The following is a 25,570-nucleotide window of genomic DNA, read 5'->3' on the forward strand; positions in this document are numbered from 1 at the left end:
CGAGTCATGGGTAGACTCTGCGCTGTCGCCATTTTGAAATTGGGCTTCTAAGTCACGTGGTGGAGAAGAACTCTGTGCCCCTCTAAGAATCTCTTCCGGATTTTCCTCTCCAGGAAGATGGTCTGCCTTTTCCAGAGGACTTTCTAGGACTGCGAAGGTTTCTTGTCTATGATGTTCCTCTCTATAATTTCCCTGCAGGCTAGCCTGATCCTGCAAGTTTAAAGTCACATTCTTAGCCTTTGGTTTGGCCCCTAGTGCCTTTGTTTTTAAATGGCTCAAGGGAAAGGGAATTAACTTAGCCTCAGGCAGATTTTCCATTTGAATAGACCTAACAGCTCTCTGAATGCCTTTTAATAGGTTTTCAAGGGGCCACGAACTTTGGCCCACATATTCAAAAAGACAAACTTCCAGAGCCGTCCAAGTTTTGTGAATATTTTCTATGCCTCCAGGTAATTCATTAGAAAGACAAACTTTTTGTAACTTCCGTCCTAATTTCTCCCAAGTAAGTAAATTTGGAGACTCTTGTTCACAAAACCAAGGACAATATTCACTTACAATCTTTAAGAATTGTAATAACTGAGTTTTCTTTATCTGTTTTCCTTTCTGATTAATTATACTGTCTAAAATAGTCAGATACATTTCCTTATCCGTAGAAGTTGAATTTCCCATTTTAATTAATTTAACGTCTCTTTCCTTCAATATCTCCAGGTACTTTTGTGACCCAAATTGTCACCACTTCCTTTATCTTTATCTTTATAGCGCGCTCGCACTCAGTCTAGCTAATCTAGAATGCCCCCCTCGTGGGCGCCAATTCCACCATGCGACCAGCGCATTGGTTTCATTAATGAGGTTCTTGGCATAAAAGTTAGCTAGCGGGATCAAAATAAAACACACAGACTCAGTTACCTTTTTCTATGACCAGGTCCAAGATGGCTCCCTTCTCTGGTTCCCACCTCGAACCACCCAGTAGGGCAGCAAGGATTACTCAGGGCTAGCAGGAGAGAGAGAGAGTGAGCACGCCAGGGAGTAGCCTTTTATTGGGGAACAAGAAATTCAGGGGAGAATTCCATCCAATGAAGGTTGAGGGGGGCTGCACTCCAAGGTCAGGGTCAGTGATTGGGCCCCCGGGGTCAGTGGTCAGTCACACCCCCACACGGACGGGTTCTCTCATCAGGAGAGGGCTGGGAAAGCTCCGACACAGTTAGCCAAAGCGCCTCCGACCCAAACTGGGAGTTGCCCAGTCACGTGTGAGAATGGCTCTCCACAGAAGAGCTTACTTAAGCTGGTGCATTACCTGTTTTAATTTGTAAAGGGCATCCTAACACAGCAAAGGCTGCTAGGCAATGAGAAATTACATGTTGAGTATTTTCTTTTGTATGTGCTGTGGCAAAAATAAATCTGGAATGTGTGTAACTATCACATGTACATAACATTGCTTACAAAATTGAGGAATATGAGTTATATCCATTTGCCATATTTGATTTGGTTTTAATCCACAGGGATTTACCCCTGATGGCAGAGATGGAGTGTGAATAACACACTTAGGGCAGTGACTTACAATTTGACGAGCTTGTTCTCTGGTAATATTAAACTTTTTATGTAAGCTAGAAGCATTCTGATGATACAAGTAATGTGAAACTTGTGCACAAATATATGGAGAAATCTGTTGACAAACAGCTACTAATTTATCAATCTTGTCATTACCTGAAGTTAAAGGTCCTGGAAGATTATTGTGAGCTCGTATGTGTCATATGAAACATGGGTATTTTCGCATTTGTACTGCCTTTTGTAGATTATGAAATAATTTAAATAGCTCTTGTGATGAGGTATATCCAATAACTGAAGTTTCAATGTTTTTGGTAACTCTGACTGCATATAAGCTTTCAGAATAAATATTAATAGGCTCATTTGTAAAGTAATTTAAGGCACAAATGAGAGCTTGTAGCTCTGCTCTTTGGGCAGAAGTATATGAGGTTTGTGTTACCTCTGTGTGAACATGGCTATAAAAACCTACTTTACCTGAGCTTGAACTATCAGTGAACACCAATAAGGCTCCATCTATGGGCTGGGCATGTACAATCTTTGGAAAAATAAGCGGTGTTATTGATGCAAATTGAATAATTTTATCACGAGGGTAATGACTTTCTATCTGACCAGGAAAATCAACAAAAGCTATTTGCCATAAACTAGAAGCTTGAAAAAGCCAATTATTTTGTTGAACAGAAAATGGAATAATTATAATATCAGGTTCAGATCCAATTAATTGTAAAACTCTCCTTCTACCTTTAATTACTAATTGAGCAATAGAGTCATGAAAAGGAATTAATGTCTTTTGGGGAGAGTGGGCTAAATGAATCCACTCAATAACTCCCAATCTTTGCCATATTGCTCCCATAGGGGTATGTATAGTTGGAAATATTAATAAATATACTAGTTCTTTGGATTAATTCTAGTAAGCTGTGCATTTTTAATTGCACTTTCAATCTTTTTTAAAGCTAGCCTCTATTGTCAGCTAATGTGGAGAGGTTGGAGTGTTATGCTCGAATTCAGGACCCCCAAAAGACCACCAGAGACCCAAGATTGATGTAAGCAGCAAAGAGGTGTTCATTGTGAGCTAGCTCGGTCCTCCACACACACACACACAGCAACAGGTGACACTGAGAGGCCGAGCCCAGGTTTTGCAGCAGTTTTATACATTCTTTGGAGAAGGCAGGGACCTCCACATACATCATAGCATCTCCTAGCAAATCATCACACACCGCGGGAAAATCAAATAACAATTCTAAAACATGATTAGCACATTCACTGGCGGGAACAAGTTGGGTAGGAGGATTGGTCACTACAAGAGGGGGATTCATTTAAACTGATTGGTTTAAACCGTGAGGATGTTGCAAGGGGAGTACGTGCCAAACTGCAGGGCTTCTAGTTTAGATATTGGTCACCACACCTAGGTGGAAGCCATCTGGAATTTCAGATATGTGGTTATCTTGGCCTATCTGCGGCTTTTCCGAGAACTGAACTGTTTCCACAGAGCTTTTCTGTAGATTCTTTTCTTGACTTTAGGATTACAATAAGTCAGAGGTTAAGTTTCAGAGCAAAATAAGATCCCAAGCAGAATGAAATTGCTTAGGTCTTTCAGGAGAAGGATATCCTTGTAATATCTGAAATAAAGGACTTAAATCAGAAGTAGTTAGTTTTAAGGATGGCCTCAGCCAATTAATATCTCCTAATAATTTTTGAAAGTCATTAAGGGTATATAATTCCTTAACTTTTATCTGTAGATTTTGAGGACGTATTGTACATCCTTGAATTATCTGACCTAAATATTGAAAGGGAGGCATCTTTTGTATCTTTTGAGGAGCAATGCACAAACCCATTGCTGTAAGTGAAGCCTCTGAGTAAAAATTTCTGAAAGTACTTCTGGATTAGCATGAGCCAATAATATATCATCCATAAAATGAATAATATATGCATCAGGAAAGTTATCTCTTATAGGAGCTATCGCTTAACCCACAAAGTTTTGACATAAAGTAGGACTATTACGCATCCCTTGAGGCAAGACCTTCCAGTAATCTTTTAAGGGTTCTTTAAAATTAATTGCTGGGACACTGAAAGCAAATTTTTCACAATCCTCAGGATGCAACCTTATTGAGAAAAAAACAATCTTTTAGATCTATTGCCATTAAGCTACAGTTTAAAGGAATTGCTATGGGGGAAGATAGTCTGGGCTGCAATGATCCCATAGGCTGAATTGCATGGTTTATTGCCCTTAAATCCTGTAGTAACCTCCAATTACCTGACTTTTTCTTAATAACAAAAATGGGGGTGCTCCAAGGACTAAGCGTTGATTCTGTATGACCAGCCTGAAGTTGTTCCTCAACTAACATATAAATTATCGTAAGTTTTTCCCCTGAGATGGGCCACTGAGAAATCCATATAAGCTCTTCTGTGAGCCAGGTGATCTTTTCTGCTGACTTTTGGATCGGGGAGACACTCAGGGTCCCTAGTAAAAATTTTGGTTTGGAGTATTTACTAATCTCTATTGAGGAGACTGGTTTGTAAGCAGATACTCTCCCTGATAAGTTCCCTCATTATCTCCAGGAAGAATCCCTTGATTAATTTCCTCAAATCATCTTATAGAATTTGGAGTTACTAATAATAATCCTATTTTGCTTAATATATCTCTTCCCCAAAGGTTTATTGGTAAGGACTCTAACACATAAGTTTTAAAAACCCCATTGGTCCCAGCAGGATCCTCCCAATGGAGATAGGAGATAATTTGCACTTTGAGAAGGCTGTGAGATTTGTCCAATTCCCTCTAGGTTAGCTGGTGCTATATGTAATGGCCAATTCTTAGGCCAGAAGTGACTAGACAGGACTGACTTGTGTCCACTACACCTTTGAACTTTTTATGATTAATTTTAATTTCCAGTAGTGGGTGCTTCTGCTCAGAACAAAAGTCTGTCCAGTATGACCTCCAAAGTAGAAAATCCCCCCACTCAAGCAAGTCCTGGTGATGGAAATCCAGGACTTGCTTGAGAGCAAATAGTCTCAAGCAAGCTCTGCATAAATGGTGAATTTGGACCGTAGACCTCGCAGGCGTTTTTTAACCCTTTAAAAATAGTTTTATAAGGAATTACCGCGTGGATGCGAACACACTAGTCTTGATCATTAACCTGTTCAAAAACTGGGAAGAGCTGAAATTCGATAGTATCTTCCCCAGCTTCCTGCGCCTTCCTAATTACCTGCTGGAACGGAGTAAGAAAATCATTGCCGGGGCTGGGGATGTGGCTCAAGCGGTAGCGCGCTCACCTGGCATGCGTGCGGCCCGGGTTCGATCCTCAGCACCACATACCAACAAAGATGTTGTGTCCGCCGAGAACTAAAAAAATAAATAAATAAATATTGAAAAATTCTCTCTCTCTCTCTCTCTCTCTAAAAAAAAAAAAAAAAAAGTCATTGCCAGCTCAGAGTATCTGTTAAAATTTGTTCTTTTAACAGACAGTGGCCAAATTCGAATGGCTGGGGCAGGTGCTATTAAGAACAGCCTGTTGAAATTCCCTGATTCTGCTCCCTCAGACTGCGATTCCTCCGTAGATTCTCCCGTTGCCATGTTGAATCTGGGCTTGTAAGCCATGTGGAGGAGGACTTTCTATCTCTCTATGAATCTCTTCCGGATTTTCCTCTCCGGGAGAAGGATCTTCTACCCCCCCCCCCCCCCCCAGGCTTCCTCTCTATGGTCTTCCTCTGGATTACTCTGGTTCTGGTTTCTGGTTCGGTTCATGCAAAGCTAAGTTTTTTACTTTTGGTTTTGCCCAAGGTTTTTTGTTTGAATATAATTTGTCTTAGCTTTGTTTTTTAGCTGGCTTAGAGGAAAGATTTCCTTAGCCTCAGGCAATTTTTCCATTTGAATAGACTTAATGGCTCTCTGAATACCTTTCAATAGATCTTCAGGGAGCCCCAGACTATGGCCCATATAATCAAAAAGACAAATCTCTAATGCAGTCTAAACCTTTTGAATATTCTCAAAGTTTCCAGGTAATTCATTAGAAAGGCAAATTTTATGTAATTTCCTTCCTAATTTATCCCATGTATGTAAATTTGGTGAATCTTGGTCACAAAAACAAGGGCAAAATTCACCTACAATGTTTAAGAATTGTAGCAATTGAGTCTTTTTAACTTGCTTTCCCTTCTGATTAATTATTCTCTCTAAAATAGTCAAATACATGTCTTTATCAGAAGTTGAATTCCCCATTATTAAAATTTTTTTTTAAAGAGAGAGAGAGAGAGAGAGAGAGAGAGAGAGAGAATTTTTTTAAAATATTTATTTATTTTTTTTTTAGTTCTCGGCGGGACACAACATCTTTGTTGGTATGTGGTGCTGAGGATCGAACCCGGGCCGCACCCATGCCAGGCAAGCGCGCTACCGCTTGAGCCACATCCCCAGCCCTATTAAAATTTTTTAACGTCCCTTCGCTCCAAAAACTGCCTGGTACTTCCGTGACCCTAAAAATGTCACAAATCCTGTATTTCTATAGCGTGCTCCCTAACTCAACATAGTCATATTTACTTATGCCTCACTTCTGGGTGCCACTTCTGCCATGCGACCAGCACTGGCTTCATGAAAGAAGGTTCGATTCATGAGTAAATGCTAGGGAGTTTTAAATTAAAGAGACAAGACTCTTATTACTTTTAATACCAGCTCCAGGACTGCTTCTCCTAGCTCCCGCCTCCAGCCTCCTAATGCGGTAGCGAGGTTTATTGAAGAGGCTATTGAGAGAGAGAACACACCAGGGAGTGGGCTTTTATTGGGGAATAAAAAATTCAAGGGAAAATCCCATCCAATGAAGGTTAGGGGGACAGCATCCCAAGGTCAGGGGCGACGATTGGTCTTCGGGGCAGTGGCCAGGTACACCTCTGCAGGGACAAGCCCTTGAACCTGGAAAAGGATGGGGAATAGCTCTGACACAGCTGTGTCTAAGCGCCTCTCACCCAGCCAGAGGTAACTCAAATCATGTGCGAGGATGGCCTCCCACAGGAAACAAAGTTATTTTTGAATATCATCAAATCAGACTACACAAGGGCAAACTCATGGAAAACTGCTAGCCATGGTCTCTAAATCTGTGTTTGGGACTTGTCTTTTTGTCTAGCTATTCATGTCCTGATTCCTTTGTTGTTTCTTCTGCTGTGGGTCAAAAATAATCCATTCATGTGTTATTTTCAAACCAACAAATTTTTGAATGAAGGCTTGTTTACAGAATAAATGCAAGGGTTTCTTAATGACCCAGAAAATCTGTCTTCCTACTTGTTAAGAGTAAGCAGTATATGGAGAAATGAAATAAATGAAAATAATGTCTTGAGTTAAAATACCTCATTTTGTAATAGGAGCTAACCTATTTTCTCCAAATGTCACTAAACATATATGGAAAGTACATGGAAAATGGTTGAGAAAAATTCTTCCCTCTTGAGCAAAGTAGTCAGCATGGTAAAGACAGGTATATTTATTTCATATGACAGCACATATCACAGGATATATACAGAATGTCTGTATACCACTGACTTTAATATGGTACTTCTATAAAGTATATAGTTATAAATATTGTATGCCACATAAGCAATAAAATTCTTACATACATATAAACAGCAATCTACTATAGAGAACAAAGAATTCACAAAGAGATTCTTAGTGTCTAAATTCTGCTCTGCTTTGAACAGAACCAGTAAATATTTAATAATACACAGAATAACGGCTAGTTATTTGCAGCATACCTTTAACTTTCATAACTTTGTGCATTTTTTAGCAACTTGCCAAATATAATTTTCCTGACAAGAGCCGGGCTGCTGCTGATATGTATATTTTAGACAGTAGTTTATATCCAATAGGAAACACTGCTCACAGAACTGCAATTGGCACTAGTGAAGTTTACCCAACAATGTATTATTTTGCTAATGGAGAGCAAATACCATGTACACTAGTCACATAGATTTAAAGCCACAGTTCAACAAATCCATTCACATTTTGAAGCACACAGCTTATAGTAATACTGCTGTTTCAAAGATACTACTGCTGAAATGATCAGAACCCCCCAAAAGCACAATATAAAACAAGAGTTATTTCTAACAGCAAATCCTGGCTGTTAACAGAAAGGATCACTTCTATAAATAAAGTATTTTGATAACATTTGAGCATTTAGAAAAGTGATTTTTCCTTATAGATTTATGTTTTAAGTGCAATGCAGTTTGCTGTGCTTTTACACTTTAAATATTCTTAGCTATCAACTCTATTTTTTTGTATTCTCCCGAAGCACATCTTTAAAGATTAAATGTGGTCACAGGAATTTAGGTGGACATATGCAACTCTTTATATAAAAGAATGTTAATATAAATCTTAATGCGCAAAGATGATTTTAACTCAAACCACAAAACAACTATTGCTCAAGGAGTTTTCTGATTGGTTCACTTAATGATATCAAAATACTACATTCTGTAAAAATTCTGTGTACTTCATAAAATCAATAAAAGCAGATTAGTTGTATACTGGCAGTGCAGGAGACAAAATCCACAGCAAATTTGAGGTATAGCCTCTAAAAAAGCAGCAAAAATGTGTTATGTAGCCTTGTAAGGGGGAGAAAACATAGACTGGGATATCCCCAATTCAGAGTACTCTGGGGACAGCTGCTTTCCCTACCAAAAACAAAGTTCCAGAGCAAAAGCAGCAAATAGAAAAGTATGGAGGGAAATAAGCAACATATACCCTAATGTGCAAAGAGAAGAGAGTACATTTACATTGAACTCCGCGGTATATGCCTTCCCTAAATATAAGGCCATGGTACTTTTTGGAGAGTGCTAGAGTATCTGGCCACATGATTGACCATAAAACATGCTGCTGCCAGCTGTAAGAACCTCCTCCCAGAGAGAAACATGTGGAAAGTAATAAGGGTGTATGTATTTGAAGGGTCGGGTTGTGGCATAATAGAAAATTAGGTTGTGAAGTGAGATTATTCTAGTTTGGGGAAGAAAATTAATGAAACATCCAAATTTGCAGTCATCTTTTTGGTAATGATATAGAAAAAAGGACTCTGTTAGAACGTTTAGGTAAAATTTGGTCTGAGTTATATACTAAAATTTAATAGTTTTATTAATATGTAGATTATATGTGTGTATATATGTGTATATACACACACATACATATATACATACACACTTTTTTTGTTAAATGCCTTTCAAAACTGTCTCAATATAACTTTGGCAGTCTTTGGTAAATACTCATGAATACCAATTTTCAAGAGTATGAAAGGGCTAGCATGATTCCAGTAAAAGTTGTGTGGACTTTTTTAGATTCTCCAGAGAAGATTGATGAGTAATTTCTGAATAAGGACTATTTTCAAAGGTAGTTTTAAGTACTTTTTAGGGCTACTGCTGTCTCAACATATCAAAACTCCAGTTAATAACGAGAAGGATTTTTCCTTATTTCCAATATACACATATTCCAACTTTGTACACATAAAATAGTGGTACTTTAAGAGGGTATCAGTGCACTTAAAAATTCTTATTGCACACAGTGAATGACTAATGCCCGATTCTTTTGGTTCTGTCCTGCCAAAACTAAAAACAAAACAGCAAAAAACACAAAGCCCTTCTCTATAGTATAATATTATCTTTCTGTAGAGTCCAGTATGTGAGATACCTTAGATGCCAAGGATATGAAAGGATCTGTGGGAGGGGTGGTGCTGGGGGGAAGCAGAGGGCCTGGAGGTGGAGGTGGAGGTCTGGATGGCAACACACAGAAAGAAACATTTGTACTTTTCTTGCAGTCTTCATCAAATGAACCTGGCTGATTATCCATCAAGTCTAGACAAGTTGACTTTGACTTCCCCTGCATACCAAAGTCCTCTTCTTCCTCAAAGGTTACCCATCCTTTTGGGTTACTTGTTTTTACTGCAGACTGGCCCTGCAGATCAAAACTGTCCTTAAAACCATCGAGTGAGGTTGACGGCATGCTTGTGTTATGACCAACAGGCATTAGAGAAGGGAAATGACTGTCCATAATAGGCTTTTCTTTGCAGAGCCATGAAGTTGCCTCTGATTCTTGAGATTGAGCTCTAAATGGGTTTCCAGGAGCAGCAGTCCTATCAGTGAAAGGGTTTGTGCTGGTCAAGCTAGTAAGAAATGGGTTTGGAGAACTTCGCATGTTTTCCTGGGAGTTACTCCGGGCTGGAATTGGAGGCAGTGCTGGCATGCAACTTACAGAACTCAAAGTACTGACATTACTTTGTGTTGCAGAAGGCAACTGAATCAACCTCTTTGGGTCTGGGGTTAGGACAGGTGATGTTTGAACAGAGAGCTGAGCCTTTGATACAGCAAGCAGATTAAATGAAAGATCTTCAAATGGGTCACTCTTTAATGGTGGTTCTTGTTTGATGCCAGAGATTCCATTTGTTTTTACCTGGAAAAGAAAGAGAACAGTGAATAATCAGTTTATATTTATTAATAACACCTATTCTGTTTCAATTATTATTACCTTTTTATGTGTGGGGAAGCAAGCATAGAAATTTAGAAATTAAAAAATAACTTTGTGTAGTTTGTTACTCTGGTGGTTTTAAAAAGATGGAAACAGCTAAGCTATTATTTTTTAATTGGCTCTTTTTAGTTATACATGACAGAATCCATTTGGATATAATTATACAAGCATGGAATATGTTAAAATCTTATTCTTTATAAACTTTATTCTTTATTTGTAAATAAATCCTCTTATTCATTAAATTCATTTATTTAAATCTCAAAGAAATTTGATATAATTTATTTCATTCATGTAATTTTTGAAATGGTAAGAGACAGAATTATCAAATTTGTTTATACATAGTTCACTTTTTAATACAAACTTAAGAAACCCATATTCAGAACTTATGATAAAACTATATAATAAACTTCCAACACCCATCTATAAGGATGATGTGGTTTCATTGTTCTTTTAAAAATATTTTCATTTAAAATTGTTACTATAGAAATTTGACTTTAAGGATGTTAGTTTTGTTTTTTGGTACTGGGGATTGAACTCAGGGGCACCTGGCCACTGAGCCACATCCCCAGCCGTATTTTGTATTTTATTTAGAGACAGAGTCTCACTGAGTTGTTTGAGTTGTTTAGCACCTCGCTGTTGCTGAGGCTGGCTTTGAACTTGCAATCCTCCTGCCTCAGTCTCCCAAGGTGCTAGGATTGCAGGCATGTGCCACCGTACCCAGCCAGAATTATTTTATGGTCATGCAAAGTTTGTACTTTTCCCCTAAATCTCTTTGTGCCTTCTTCACAAAATAGCTAGGTTGGAGTGGAGCCTAGTCATGGGACTCAGCAAATTAAGCTATCTCGATGAGGAAAACAACTATCATCCTGGCCTCAGGAGCAACTTAGTTCATCAGGCATTTTATTATTAATTTTCAAAAATAAGCCCATATAATTAATAAAACTAGGATAAGTGACTTGGATATATTGACTCATGCCAAATTCAAAGATAAGAAAAACAAAATCCCAGGTTGGAAAGTACAGGGAAGGGAGAATTTCACTCAAGACTTGCAATGTAACAAAATGGAGCACTAGTCAAAAGGAATTTAGAAAGCTATCAAAGTAACTACCTTCTCATGAAATACACTGGGGAAAGAGCAGCAGACCCTATAAAATGTAATTGCATATTATAAAAACACTATCTTAGTGCTTAATAATAGGGAAAGATGTTCACCCATAAGAGAAAATGGTATGGATAACCTCCTAAGTGAATAACTTTCAAATATCTCCTTTATTCAGTGGTCCCAGAACATAGTTTATAAGTAAATGAACACGTATATTTTTCTTCAAACAAGAAATCTATACCAAAGGGTTATAAGACACTAAACTGTATTCTACATGTATTAGAGAAAAGCAGACTTATACAGGAAAATGGAGTTGACAGGAAAGTTATAGTCATTGTAAAATTACATTAACTCTATATTACTAATAATCTCTGGATTGTTTGTGATAAATAGAACAAAATGGAAGTATTTAATTGGGACTGGGACAAACTGTCCTGTGGCAGATAAAACAGTCTACCATGTAGACATTACAGGAAAGGAGAACTTCATGCTTTGCACAGCTTAGAACCAACTATAGGCACCTGCCAAATAAATACTACACACACATTTCTTTATTTTCATATACTGAAAATTTTTATTTTAAAATAAGTTTAAAGATAATTTGATAGAAGCTCATTTTCCAATCAAGTTTGAAATAACAATGAGAGCCACACCATCATTCATTCATAGGATTAATTTATAATCAAAGCAGGATTTGTGATGACAACATTAAATCCAGTGGTATTTCTAGAGAAAGGTGTTGGAAGGATCTTTAATTAGTCTTATTATAATGTTAACTTTTATCTTCCTAAATCACCAATTCTTCCTTACTGAAACTAATTTTGTTACTAGAACTATTAAAAATACTTCCCAAAAGAAAGCTAAGGGAAAAAATTGAATTTTGTGTTTACATAATTATGTCATTGTTAAAACAATGAGTGTGATTTTGCCAAATAGGCTTTCATATACCTAAAGTTTACTTTCTTGAAATTACACTGTTTAGTTTTGTTAATTTTCATAAAAAAAGAAGCAAAAAAATGATAAAGCATTAGCAAGAACATCTAAAATGGTTCCTAAAAATCCAAAATACTAAGAAAAAGAAAAGACAGGTTTATGGTATGATAATAGAATTGATTAACGTGGACAGGTGGTTTTAAAAATGGGTGAAACTTTAGATGTATGAAGCAACAAATTCATACATCTAATGTGCTAAGACAGATGAAAAGCACATGTAAGATTGATAAATAGTCAGATACCTGTTACCCTGATGGTTGCTCCTGCTTTGAGAAAGGGAACAGACATCAAAGGAAAGAGTTAGGAGGACAATTTGAGACCAACCAGCAACCCTAACAAATCAGTCTTCAAAATACTTTATAGTTTCATGTTACATACAGAATTCAAGAGCATTAATATTTGCAGGTTATAGCATAAGTTCAAAAGAAAATTCTAATTCCTTTTGTGATTTTGTTGAATTATGACCCAAACTTTGTCTTAAGATGATTACTAACCAGTTTTTTTTTTTTTTTAATTCTACAAAGCTTTTCAGAGCTCTAAAATATTTTAAACAGCCTGTTATGGACTGAATGTTTACTACCACCACCCCCAAAATTTGTATGCTAAAGCTCTAACCTCCCCCACCTTCCCCTCCACCTTGTGACGGCATTTGGAGGTAGGGCCTTTGGAAAGTAATAAGGATTAGTCGAGGTCATGAGGTTGGAGCTCCTTTGATGGAATAGTGAGTGACCTTGTGCCAAGAGGACACCAAAGAGATTGTGCACGTGTCCATTCCCCCCACCCCTCTTCTTCAGCACATAGTTTAAGGAGAGACCATGTAAGCACACAAAAGAAGGTAACTGTCAGTAAGCCAAGAAGAAAACCCTCACCACAATCCCACCATGATGACACCATGATCTTGAACTTCCAACCTCCAGGACTGTGAGCAATAAATTCCTGTTGTTTAAACCAGTCAGTCCATCTACAGTACTTTTTACAACAGCATAAGAAGACCAGGATATAGCCTTAGGATAATCTATGGGTGTCATAATTATCATTATTAGAGATGCAACTTTGCAAAAGCACTACACCACTGAAAATTAGCAGTCATTTAAAAAAAGTAGGTCAGGATCCAGGTTTATTTTATGTTACTAAAATGTCTTGAGGGGTGATACCATCACTAATTCATTTCATAATTTATTAATTTTAAGGCATAAGAAGTAGTAACTATCTTATTTTTGTTGCTTAAAATTAAATCATAATGTTTCTATAATTTAGGAGTATTTTTAAAATCTAGTACTCTTGAGAAACTTGGGGTGAATCTTCCCTTATACATAAAAAGATTATCTTATTTTCATCTTACTTTAAATTTTTTTGGTGCTGGGGATTTAATCCTGGGGTGCTTTTTATCAGCTACATCTCCAGCCCTTTTTATTCTGAGATAGGGTCTTGCTGAGTTGCTATGGCCTTGCTAAGTTGCTGAGGCTGGTCTCGAACTTGTAATCCTCCTGCCTCAGACTCCCAAGTCACTGGGATTACAGGCATATGCCACTGCACCTGGCAGAAGATTATCTTATTTTTAAACAGCAAAACTAATCTTGACAATATGGAGACACCATCCTTAAATCTATTACATACTTTACAGTCTCCTCTTTACCATTGCCCTGATGATCTTGGGAGTCATGTATTATTGGCTCTGGCACTGGATAAGAGAGTAGAAACAGATTACATTAAGATATACAGGGCAGGGCTGGGGATGTGGCTCAAGCAGTAGCGCGCTCGCCTGGCGTGCGGCCCAGGTTCGATCCTCAGCACCACATACCAACGAAGATGTTGTGTCTGCCGAGAACTAAAAAATAAATATTAAAAAATTCTCTCTCTCTCTCTCCCCCCTCTCTCACTCTCTCTCAAAAAAAAAAAAAAAAAAAAAAAAAAAAAAAAAAAAAAAAAGAAAAGAAAAGAAAAGATATACAGGGCAGAGATTTTCTACTTTATTTCTTCCCTCATTGTCAACTATCACTTACTATTGGATTTCCTTATTTCTGGCTCTTAGCTCATTATCAGATGACTGAGTACAGGAAGTCAGTAACATACATGAGGCATTTTTATGCTGTGTATTATATATATTATATTATATATTTGTTTAGGGTAAGAGAAGCTTTTCTATATTAGAGAAAAATTCTACATATTATATATATATATATATATTAGCGAAAAAGTATATCAGAGAAAAATTAGAGAGTCAACAAACATTTTAGTAAAGGTTATGTCAAGTATGTGTTTGTTTTAAATTCATTATTGACTGAGAGCAAGATTAATAAATACTTAAAAAAATTACTAAATGTTCATTCTAAAACTCTTTCATACCATTGCCAAAATGCCACATTTCTTATAAATATCTCACCCTTGTCAATATTGAAAAATCTTGCATATTTTTCAAGTTATAGCTACTTCAGAGAATTTTTTAAATGTGTATTATTTTCTGAATGGTATTATTCCTATGGCTAAAAACTAGAAAGGTAAAAAGCCACACCCACCCTTCCTTTTGAACCCCCAAACTATACATTCCCTAAGGAAACTGCAACCACTTTGTGATCCTTCACAAAGATAGTCTACACATAATAAAACCTCCAACCCTCAAAAAAGGAAATATGTTTCTGTGTATATAGTGTTCAGAGGAATTTAATATCAATGACTCAGGCAAAAGAAACTTTAGAATCTGTAATAATCATGTTTGTCATTTCTGATGAACTGACTACAACAAATTTTGAGAACAAAATCTACCAAGCCACATACAAACCATGGGCTGTCAGTCATCAAATTAAATCACCATACTAGTTTCGATGAAAACCAGAAATCAAAACAGTGGAAAAATGGTGCTTGGTGGTTATTGACATGTTCCTACTGCACTCCTGTGTGCCACAGATGAATTGCAATCTTCCTGGACAGTTTTGACTTTTGAAGTTTCTCAGCACAGTACTGCATCTGTCTTCACATTACATAGTGTTAGGAATTAATGTGCACTTGGTACTCTACTTTAGGCTAGAGGCCCTAAAACAGTAAGAGCTCGAAGTGGCTAGCTTGATTTGCCCTCCAATTACATTTTAAAATACAATAGTATACATTACAAGGGATTGAGAAAAAAAGTTGTGGTTCATTAGAAGAGAGTGACAGAGGGAAAATAAGTGGATATATATTCTTTGAAGGGTTTCTACCATTATTAAATATCTTCAGTATCCTCAATTTTCTGAAGTTAAAAAAAATGTGGAGGTAGCTTATTTTAATTTTTAAAATATTTTTCTCTATTATATATCTATCCTTTTATAAATGTGACTGCCAACTGCTAATGATATCCAGATTGTTTTGAGTCTTTACTTTAGTATCTTTTTTTCACCATGTAAAAATACAAGAAGCCATTAGCTTCTGGCAACTAACTGGGTATATTCATATTGTATAAAAATAAATGCAAACTACTATATATCAATATGCTTAAGGGAAACTGCAATTTTTTTTGTATTTGGGGTCTTTCCAAAGTTTGGAAGCAGATTTTTAAAACTTTATATATTTCCTTGGCCTCGATGACATTTTTCAAGTTAAGAATTTATGTATGACAAAAAACCCATAAAATATGCACCTGTTAAATTTCATTTTAACAATTTTATTTATATGTGTATAACAAATAAGAAAATTAAAAGTTCAATTTATTTGATTATATTTATATAAAATAATTTTGTATATATCCACCAGAAGTCTCCAATGTGAGAGAACAAAGAATCTCTCTGATCATAGGATTTTAACCCACTAAGGCAATGGCACTGTTTTCTGAGAGACACTAATGAGATGATTTATTATTTTGATGGTTTTTAACAAGCACAAACCATCTAAACCGATCTAATATGACTAACTGAAATACCTTATGAACCCCAGTGACAGCTACAATGCAGAAAAGAATTACTGCTTACATCAAAAGGAACTAGAAATTATTTTCCCTGTATTGGAAATTATCCACCATGTTAATGGCCAATCTCTCTTCAGGAAGTGAAAGCCCAAAGTAATTTATGATTGTGAGCAATGAGAAAAATAAAAATGTTCTTGTTCATCCCAATTTATTAACTATTGAAAGTAAATTATGCATTTTAAAAAGTCATGAAGTTTTAATATTAACCTGAGAAACTACTTGGAAATGCCCCAAAGAACCTGGTTTAGGAATGCTCTGAGAATTTTTAATCTAAGCAGTGTCTGAAAAATAACTTCAAAATCCCCAAATAACCAGAACATACATTTGTTATGTGACTAATCTGAGATGTCAAATGACATTTATTTGGTAAAGTCATTAACACAGGATGCTATCTATTAATACCAAATGGCAAAAATGAAAACTCTTATGTAATTCTTAAAAAAAGTTAATGATTAGAATAACTGTGTTCTAAGTGTATACACCAAAGATAATAATTTGTTTAATAATGAGACTTACTTGCAGCTGTGGAGAAGATTCTGAAGGCAAGCTATGGGAAGACCTGCTCCGTGGTGGGGGTTGTGGTGGGGTTTCCAAATTTGGCTGGGGGCCAGACTGAGGCATAGGTGCTGCCAAGGGGACAAGAGGCTCCTGCAACTTTTGAGCAGGTGCAGGCAGAGAAGGCTGTGGAGGAAAAGCAGCCTGAGGCTTCAGTGGTTCTGGAAGGAGAGCTGAGCCTGAAACACCAATGATTGTCAGAAGTTAGCTCTGTTCTGGAAAACCATGGTTTGTCTTTCTTTGGTGAAATGTTAGGAGGACATTCCAGTTGTTATTCCCTCTTGCCCCAACAAATAGCTCATTTCTATTGGCATGAAGAAGAAAGTATATCCCTATTTGAGTAAGTTGTGGAACGTGGCAGGTAACAGAAGGGGAAAGAAAAAAAGTGAAAGGAAAAAGTACAAAACTGGGATTTCTGATATAGTATCTACCTTTCGATGTGTCCAGTGGCTTGCTTTGGCTTTCAGGGGTCAGTCTTCCAGCAGATGCCCGAGCATGGCTCTGTGGGGCACTTATAACTCCAGCACGTGGAGGAATTGTCTGCAGTGGGAAATATAACACTTAAGACATTTATTTATTTATTTATTTATTTTATAGAGAGAGTGAGAGAGGAGAGAGAGAGAGAGAATTTTTAATATTTATTTTTTAGTTCTCGGCGGACACAACATCTTTGTTGGTATGTGGTGCTGAGGATCGAACCCGGGCCGCACGCATGCCAGGCGAGCGCGCTACCGCTTGAGCCACATCCCCAGCCCCCCATTTATTTATTTTCAACAGGTAAGATTTTTGTGAAAAATGTCTGCTTTTTCATCTCATTTGTTCTCCTTTCTGGTATTAATCTCTATCTTGTCATTTTAATTATTCTCTACTTATCGTCACATACATTAATAAATTTTAAAATCTTCATGGAAGAGACTGAGACAATGCTAATGTATATGAGGAGATAGAGAGATATATACCTGAGCTACTAGAGACTTCAGAAAACTTCACCCTGAGATTTTTTTTAACACAGAAGTAAAACTCTTTACCAACTAACTCAATAATCCACATCAAATACATTAGAAGATACAATGGTGGAAAATATATTTTTCTATTTTCATGTGTGCTGAGGGCTCTAAGCCCGCAATACTTATTTTAAGCAAGTTAATATGAGCTTTCAACTCCACAAAAATTCTGACTTTCTTTCCCAATTCTTACAGTATTAAATAAAATTTTAAAAGTTCTGTGGAAGTGTGGTAGTGGAGTCAGTGTAATAGATATCTTTAGGTATATTCTACAGGCATTTTAATTCAGAGAGTAATATTGTATAGAGAAAATCACCTTCAGATTGTTAAATAGATAGCGACAACAGAAAAGGCAAAAAATTCTATATTCGCGGGAAGTAGTTCCCTAGGTTCCTACAACCTTCATTTCTAGGTATCGTGATAGCTCTAGGTTCTCCACTCATCAAATAGGGATCACTCTACTACACAGGCCAAAGTTATTGATTATTGGTTTCTGTTCCTATTTTTCTTGCTTTTTGATTGCTTGTTATATAAAACAGAACACATGCTAAAAATACAGAATGCCGTAGATTCATAAAGGAGGGAAAAAACCTTGAAAACTACTTGTTTTTCAGAACAGTTTTAGTACCCAATTCGGTCATATTTTTTTCCTGCTAACTAAAATCCTTCTTATTGAAGGATGGTCTATGTAGGCATTAATTACTTAGATAACATGATAAATAGCTTACCAAAATATCAGCTTCTCATACACTTAAAGATGAAGATATTTAATATGATAAAATAGTTAAGTATATCACTTTTATCCAAGTAATAAAGTTTGTTTATTTCAAAAAACGTGGAAATAAAGTTAAGAGTTGGAAGCTACCTTGGAGATCATCAATTTCCTTACTTTAAGAGTTAAGGAAACTGAGGCCTAGAAGAGTCACATGGTTTCTCCAAGGTAAGAAAACTGAATAGTAGCAAATTGGGATCCAAAACTGAGATCCTCTGGCTCTGAGGCTAGGTGTTACCTACCGGTCTGGCTGCACCATATCCAGCAGGTCCTGGGCCTGCAAGTCCTGCTTGAGGCGGAGGCTGATTCCGTCCTGGAACAAAGACGGGCATCATATATTTAAGTGTAAAAATAACAAAAAGAACTAGAAACCATGTACTTATAGTCTAAGTGTCTATTTCATGGTCCAGTTTTAAGAGTAAGTAACTATATTTTTTTACCTATATTATCTTTCCGTGTTGTTCCAGGACTTTTGGGTGCTTTGAAGCAGGAAGGAAAAAAAATTAGTCATAAATAAACAATAAAATAATATTGTATAATATCAGTTGGTTGTTCTACTTCATTACCAGCAGAGAGTACTTAACAAAGTACTTAGCTTTGGTCAAGGATGTGGGTATTACTGGTCCTAAATGAAATACTCCAAAAGAGAAAAATTAATAAGAGAGAACTTTATAAGAGACAAGAGTAGCTGTCTGAAGCTTCACTCGCCAGTTCACTTTAAGGCAATAGTCCTCACAGAGCTCTGTTCATGAACCTTGAGAACACAGGGTAGCTGCATGAATGGTCACAAGCAGTGGCCATTGAAACTGCCTCTCTTCAGAGGCTCCTGAGCAGTAGGCAGGGCTGTCTTTTTTCAAGTTACACAAGTGGTTCCTCATGGGGCTTCATGTTGTATTACTGTACATAAAGTTATGATGAGAACTTTTGGATTCACAGCTAAATTGTATGAGACAGAAGGCAGGCATATATCTGCCTGTAGAAGATGGTGTTAAAATGTGATTTAAACTTACTAGAAAGCTAAAGGATGAAATGAAAATTACTCATGGGGACAAAAGGAGTAGAGGGATTAGCAAACAGCCTCTTAGATTTATTTTCCTTTTTGAAAAGCAATTCAAGTGTAATTGTTACATAAAACATATCAGACCTTTAATAACTAATCTTAACAAAAGGTCTCTAATCTTAATAATATTTTAAATAAATCTTGCTCAGTACCAATGTACATAGAAATACAGGTTCATCCACAAAATACTATATTCTTGGACCTTAATTAATGGGTTTAATTATATTTACTAATTTTCAAAATTTTGGATTAGTGAAGAATGTTACTGAGCATTTGGCATATTCCAAAAAATATTTTTGAAGGCATTCTTTTAAGTGGTTAATCACAACCTAAATATACATGAAATAATTAAACAAGAGCACAAATAACATAAATCTTGGGGAAATTAAGAAGATAGCTATTAGAAACATACACACAACACAGAATAAAAAGCAAATAAGTACAAGGTATACATAAGGAGGGAGAGTGGAAGTTTACAATTGGACTAAGAAAAGATTCATGTGCCTTTAAACACTGGAGGGCTGACATTTAGAAATAAAATGAGAGAACCATTTCTATAATGCAAAAGTCTTGTTACCTTCCATCTCTCTCCTAGCTACCCCAGGACTGGGAGGGGCTCCAATACCTTTTCAAAGAAAGAACAAAAACTATATATTGTTCAGGGCCCACAGCACAAAATGAAAGGCAGGGTACACAATTAGTTTTGCACAAAGGCTCTTTTATTACTTTAAATCTTACACAGCTAGGTAAGCACTCTGCCACTAAGCCTCATCCCTGGCCCCCAAAGTGAAAATAATGATGCTGAGCCCAAAACTCAATTCTCCCTTTCTTCAAGTCAAGGAATAAGGCTCAGTGGAGGAGTACTTGCCTAGCATGCACAAGGTACTGTGTTTTATCTTTAGCACTGCAGACACAAAACAAAACCCCTAAACTCTAACAATAAAAGTGGGGTAACAACTTTCTTTTTTATATCTGAGATTATCTGCATTAGGGAATCAAACAATATGTTTATTGAAAGCCTTTTTTTGAATTATCTCTTTTTTTTATATCCAGAGTTAAATCACTAATATAAGCTGTAATATTTCACAATCACAAAGGGGAAAAAAAGCCAGGCGCAGTGTCCCGCTCTTGTAATCCCAGAGGCCCGGGAGACTGAGTCAGGAGGAACACAAGTTCAAAGCCAGCTTAAGCAATGGCAAGGTAACTCAGTGAGACCCTGTCTCTAAATAAAATACAAAATAGGACTGGGGATATGACTCAGTGGTTGAGTGCCCCTGAGATCAGTCTGCAGTAACACCAAAAAAAAAAAAAAAAAAAAAAAGGGGGAGGGATGCGGGGGGGGGGGGAATCTGAAATAAAGTTTTAACTTATTTATGTTTTGGGTACAGGGGATTGAACCCAGAGGTGCTTTACCACTGAGCCACATCCCTAATCCTTTTTTTATATTTTTATTTTGAGACAGGGTCTCAAGAAGTTGCTTAAGGCCTTGCTAATCTGCTGAGGCTGGTCTCTAACTTTTGATTTTCCTGCCTCAATCTCCTGAACTGCAAGGATAACAGGCATGCACCACCATGCACAGCTAACTTAAAAGAATAGAAGTTTGGAGCCATTTTTAATTGGGGGTATTAATGCATTCACCTTGACTGTTATCAAACAAATCTAAAATGTCTCTCAATAATAGGATCAAACTCTAAAACATTAATGAACCAAGATGCATACATGATAACAATTGTAAATGGTTACCTCCAAATTCTTTTCTAGCAGGTGCAGGACTCCTAGCCCCTTATAGTTCGTAAGAAATATGCAGCAGAAAGGAAATGACATTAAATAAAGAATTGACATGTCAAGATTAGCTAGAGTATTCATGATGTCAAGTGTCAGGAATTATACATAGTTATCTAGATACTATTAAAAAGCTTTTGTTCAATGCACATATTCATAAGAATTAGAGTAACAACACTGTAACTGCATATACTGGCCAAATTATATTGTTACATTGTATGCAAGACAAATATATAACAACAAATCCCATCATTATGTACAACTATAATGTCCAATAAAAATGTGGGGAAAAAAGGAACATTTAAACAAATATATAAAACTTTATTATTAAATAATATGCATGCTCTTTAGTTATAACCATGCAACTTATAGAAATTAGTCAATTTTAATGAATTTATAAAGCCAGAAATGAGGATTTTTTTAAAAACTAAAGCTAGTTTTACTTACAAACAATTTTTATGTCTGACTACATCAACTTAGCAAAACCAAAACAAATACATTTTGAACACTAGTAAGAAGGCAGTTCTGAAAACATGCTGGAGGAATTTACTTGGTAAAAAATGTTTTACTTGTTTTGACGCACCTACCGTGTTCTTTTGAGAAAAGCTGTAGCAGTAACAACAATGATGAAAAACAATAAAACTAGAAGCCTGAGATATGAAAAGATGCAGAACATTTTTTAAATAAAGTGGAGTAAAATTTCAAATTTTAGCAGAAATGAAAATAAAGTGGTTAGTTACCTGAAGGTGGAGGTGGTCTCTGTGGAGGGGCAGGACGTGTGGGAGGAGCAACTGGGCGAGGAGGGGGTGGCCGCTTGGGCTCTAAAGTCTGAAAAGAATCCTTCTGCTGTGATTGGGTTGCAGGCTGAGTGTCAACAGGAGAACCTGAAGAAAGTACAGTAGGTAAGATGATCAGGTGACAAGTGGGCTATGGCAGAAAGGAATGCACTTCATAAATATATATTAAAATGTCCTATTTTGCTAACTTAAAAAATTTATATATGAACATAGAGAAATGATACCCATTTTCAGTATGAATTAAAAAAAAAGCACTCAAATCTACCATTAAACTTCCCTTTGGTACCACAGCCACAATGATACTAATTCTATATTGACTTCTTATCTAGGCCCAGGTGTTAAAAGCTGATGTACTAAGTGACCCTATTAAGAAGTACAAAGTATTAGTTAAGTCATGGGAAGTCTGTTGGCCAGTAGAGAAAAAGAATGAAAGGCCCAAACAGTTATGGATTCTTACCAGAACAATAGAAAATCATCAACTGTAAGACACACACAATGCTAACCCCATAGAAAAAGAATTAAGAAAATTTTCATCTTGTCGCATCAATGACAATGAGTTTCTTTTTCATTGAAAATTTATCATCTGCAAATTTTCCTCTTTTGTATGCAGGTACTCATCATATAGGCACAAGAGTTAGGCAATAGTGGCTCTCTAAAATCAAACACACTGGTTAGAGAAAGTCTATACAAAATGTTCAAGTAAAATACACACTCTGTGAACTAGGAGGCCCAGGAGTTCTGGATGGTGCTCGGCTTGGTCTGATGGGAAGGGAAGGTACAGGACCCTCTGATATTGTGGGTGACTGGCAGGGACTAGTCCTGGGTGAAGAGCTTGGGGAAGTGCCAAGGCCAGAACTTGAAGATGGCTGGAGATGTTGAGGAAGAAGCTCCTCTACTTCAGCACTATAGTCATCAACATCACCTAAGGAAAGAGAGGTGTTAGAGAGAGGACCATTTCAACTTATTCAAAGATGTTTTATGTGATTTAAATACACAAATGAAAGTCCTTAACATTAGGACTTTGCCAAAACACATGGACTAAGCACATAGGCATGTTTAAAAGATTTATATGTAAAAAAAAAATTAGAAATAGTACAAATGCTCTTACAGAAAATGTAAAGACACCTGTTACCTCAGGGCTGGAAAGTGGGGTCAGGGTGCCCCTTATAACCTAATTCCAATTCCAGAACATTAATTTTCTACCTCTAAAAATATGTCCTATTTTCTTTTGAAGCTATGCTATCAGAGATTTATTTAACACTCTACCTCACTTGTTGCAGTTATCTCCAACCTCCGCCCTTCTGGTCTCTTAAACGCATTTGTCAAGGACTAAGAAGGCAGCAAGATGGCAAATTGAGTCCTACCATCTTTCTGTGTGACTTGTGGACAATGTATTAAATTTATGGTTTTCAGTCTCTTATGGGCTCTCAAAGCTGCCTGGAAACTGCATGATTTCCTAGTTGACTTTTCCCCTCACCCCTCTCAGAAACTATCTTGAAGCTTCCTGACTCTTCTGAAATTGTGGACTGTTCCACTCCTGCAGATAGATAACTTCAACACTTACATTTCACAGTCCTAAGATGGGACCCCCGCCTCCCTCCACACACACACAACCTGCCTGCAGGATGGAGTCTAAATCCATGCTCAGCACTCAGATATTTGTGGATGGAACGAATGGGGTCCTAATAACCCCATTTGCTTAGTGATCTTGCTGTTATTCTGTCCTGCCCTTCTTCATCAGTCCTTTCTCTTCTAACAGCTCTCTTCCATTAGTATGAAGCACACTCAAGCCTCTTCTAGTTAAACAACAAACAAAACTACCTCTGCGTCTCCCACCCCCCACCCCCGCCAGTCTCCATGAAGCACTTGTCCTCTTATCTACCACTTTTAACCAGGTTTCCTTAAAGAGCTTCTACACCCCCTCCACTTCTTCACCTTTCACCCATGACAGTTTCTTCCATCTGGCTCCAACAACCACTGAAATTACTCCTACGAAGGTCACTGACAGCTTTCTTCCCTGTTATTTAACCAGAAGGTCAAGATTCTATCCTTATTTCTACTCATCTCTCTGTCTCCAAGATACCATGAACTACTCCTTCCTTGTTATATTTTCTTTCCTCAATTTTTAAACTACAAAATTCTCCTGAGTCCCTGACATTTTTATTTGTTTCTTCTCATTTCCCTTTACTGGGCAGCCTCTGCCTTTCTTTGAACTGTATATTCATATTCTATCTCAGGACTATTTTTCCATATTCAATTCTTTCTCTTGTCTCTACATAACCCTAACACTAAGCCAGAGTATTAAATAAACGTGTCTTTATTGGCCATTAGAGCTACCTTTTGAGTCCAGAGCTTTCTCCTGAGTACCAAACCCACATTTTCAAGAGCTGATATCTGGAACTCCTGAACCCACAGACATTTCAAATCCCACATATTCAGATTGAAATTCATTTTCCACCCCACAATTGTTCCTCCTGCTGCATTTTTTTCTCCCTCAGAAACACTCTTGTATGATGAATTTAGATCTTCATTTTCCCTCTCAGGCCTATACATATGCTTTCTCCCTAAGTCATTCTAATCTATCCTCTTTAATACAATTCCCCCCTCAGTCTTCAGATTTTTAAATTTCAATTCCTCTGTGAAACCTCACCCAACTCCTCAAATCCAGGCCAGGCAATTTTATTATGAGCTACTACAGTACCATTCATTATCACTTTGATGCCACTTTATTATAACTGCCTGTAAAGCAATGAATTCTAGGACAGCAAGGGTCAAAGTCATTGGATTTCCAGCACCTGGCACATACCTGGCACATAAATCCTAATTAATACTTCTATGTGTGTCCCAAGGAGGAAGAGAAAAGATAAACTTGGCATTAAGACTTTACTGATGGGAAAGAAACTTCCCAGCACTACAGAAGTAAACCTATTCAACAAACAAACGAACCTTCCATATCAAAATCTGCTGCAACCTCCGCATCTTCACCAAGCAGGGTAGAGCTTGTTGATGAAGGTAATGTGACACTAATTTTCTCTAAACTCATTTCTTCTTCCAAATTTTTTATCCAGTCTGGACTTTTTAAAGTAATGTTTATTGTCCGGCTCAATAACTAGTTGAATAAAAAAGATATAAAATTCAGTAATATGAAAACTATTATTTTGGAAGAAAGAGGCTGCCTTAGTCATACTACGCAATGGTATAAATGATTAATTTAATCAGACTCAATTCAACATAATTCTTCCACTTTGTAACTAGTTTGAAGGCTATTCCCAATTCTCCCCTTAAGGCTTGTGATGCTATATATAAAGGTCTTCTTTTCTAGGCTGCACAAAGATTCAAGTTTCCTTTACCACAGTCAGTACCTCTTCTTGGCCAGCTGTAAATTCCCTGACAACTTTGTTACCCAATTTTATATTTTATTTTGATCATCAGATTAAAATAATAAATAACAGAAATAACTGTTGCTACATGAAAAAAATATATAGAAGACATGTTAGAGTATCTTTAACCTATACAGTGTTAGCATTTAGAATATTGTGAGAACTGA

At 36.8% G+C, this 25,570-nt stretch overlaps 1 protein-coding gene across 20 annotated transcripts in view; it reads right to left on the reverse strand.

The window, feature by feature from the left end:
* Nucleotides 1-6,661: 6,661 nt before the first annotated feature.
* Nucleotides 6,662-25,570, reverse strand: part of SYNJ1 (synaptojanin 1) — an 83,918-nt gene continuing 65,009 nt past the window's right edge. For 2 of the 20 annotated variants that reach the window (XM_081302891.1, XM_081302889.1), the window contains exons 22-32: nucleotides 24,970-25,132; nucleotides 22,736-22,945; nucleotides 21,967-22,110; nucleotides 21,188-21,226; nucleotides 20,022-20,069; nucleotides 18,825-18,863; nucleotides 18,627-18,697; nucleotides 17,040-17,148; nucleotides 16,570-16,787; nucleotides 12,359-12,382; nucleotides 9,810-9,946 (exon numbers count right to left, since the gene is read on the reverse strand). In XM_081302891.1, coding sequence (XP_081159017.1) covers nucleotides 12,362-12,382; nucleotides 16,570-16,787; nucleotides 17,040-17,148; nucleotides 18,627-18,697; nucleotides 18,825-18,863; nucleotides 20,022-20,069; nucleotides 21,188-21,226; nucleotides 21,967-22,110; nucleotides 22,736-22,945; nucleotides 24,970-25,132 — 1,062 coding nt within the window. In that variant the 3' untranslated portion in view covers nucleotides 9,810-9,946; nucleotides 12,359-12,361. Of the gene's footprint in view, nucleotides 9,947-12,358; nucleotides 12,383-16,569; nucleotides 16,788-17,039; nucleotides 17,149-18,626; nucleotides 18,698-18,824; nucleotides 18,864-20,021; nucleotides 20,070-21,187; nucleotides 21,227-21,966; nucleotides 22,111-22,735; nucleotides 22,946-24,969; nucleotides 25,133-25,570 lie in introns of all 20 variants that reach the window. The other 18 variants (XM_081302895.1, XM_081302886.1, XM_081302896.1 and 15 more) reach the window with 13 other exon arrangements.

The sequence above is a fragment of the Spermophilus citellus genome (assembly GCF_964194105.1).
Source record: "Spermophilus citellus genome assembly, chromosome: 7".
NCBI classification, from domain to species: Eukaryota; Metazoa; Chordata; class Mammalia; order Rodentia; family Sciuridae; genus Spermophilus; species Spermophilus citellus.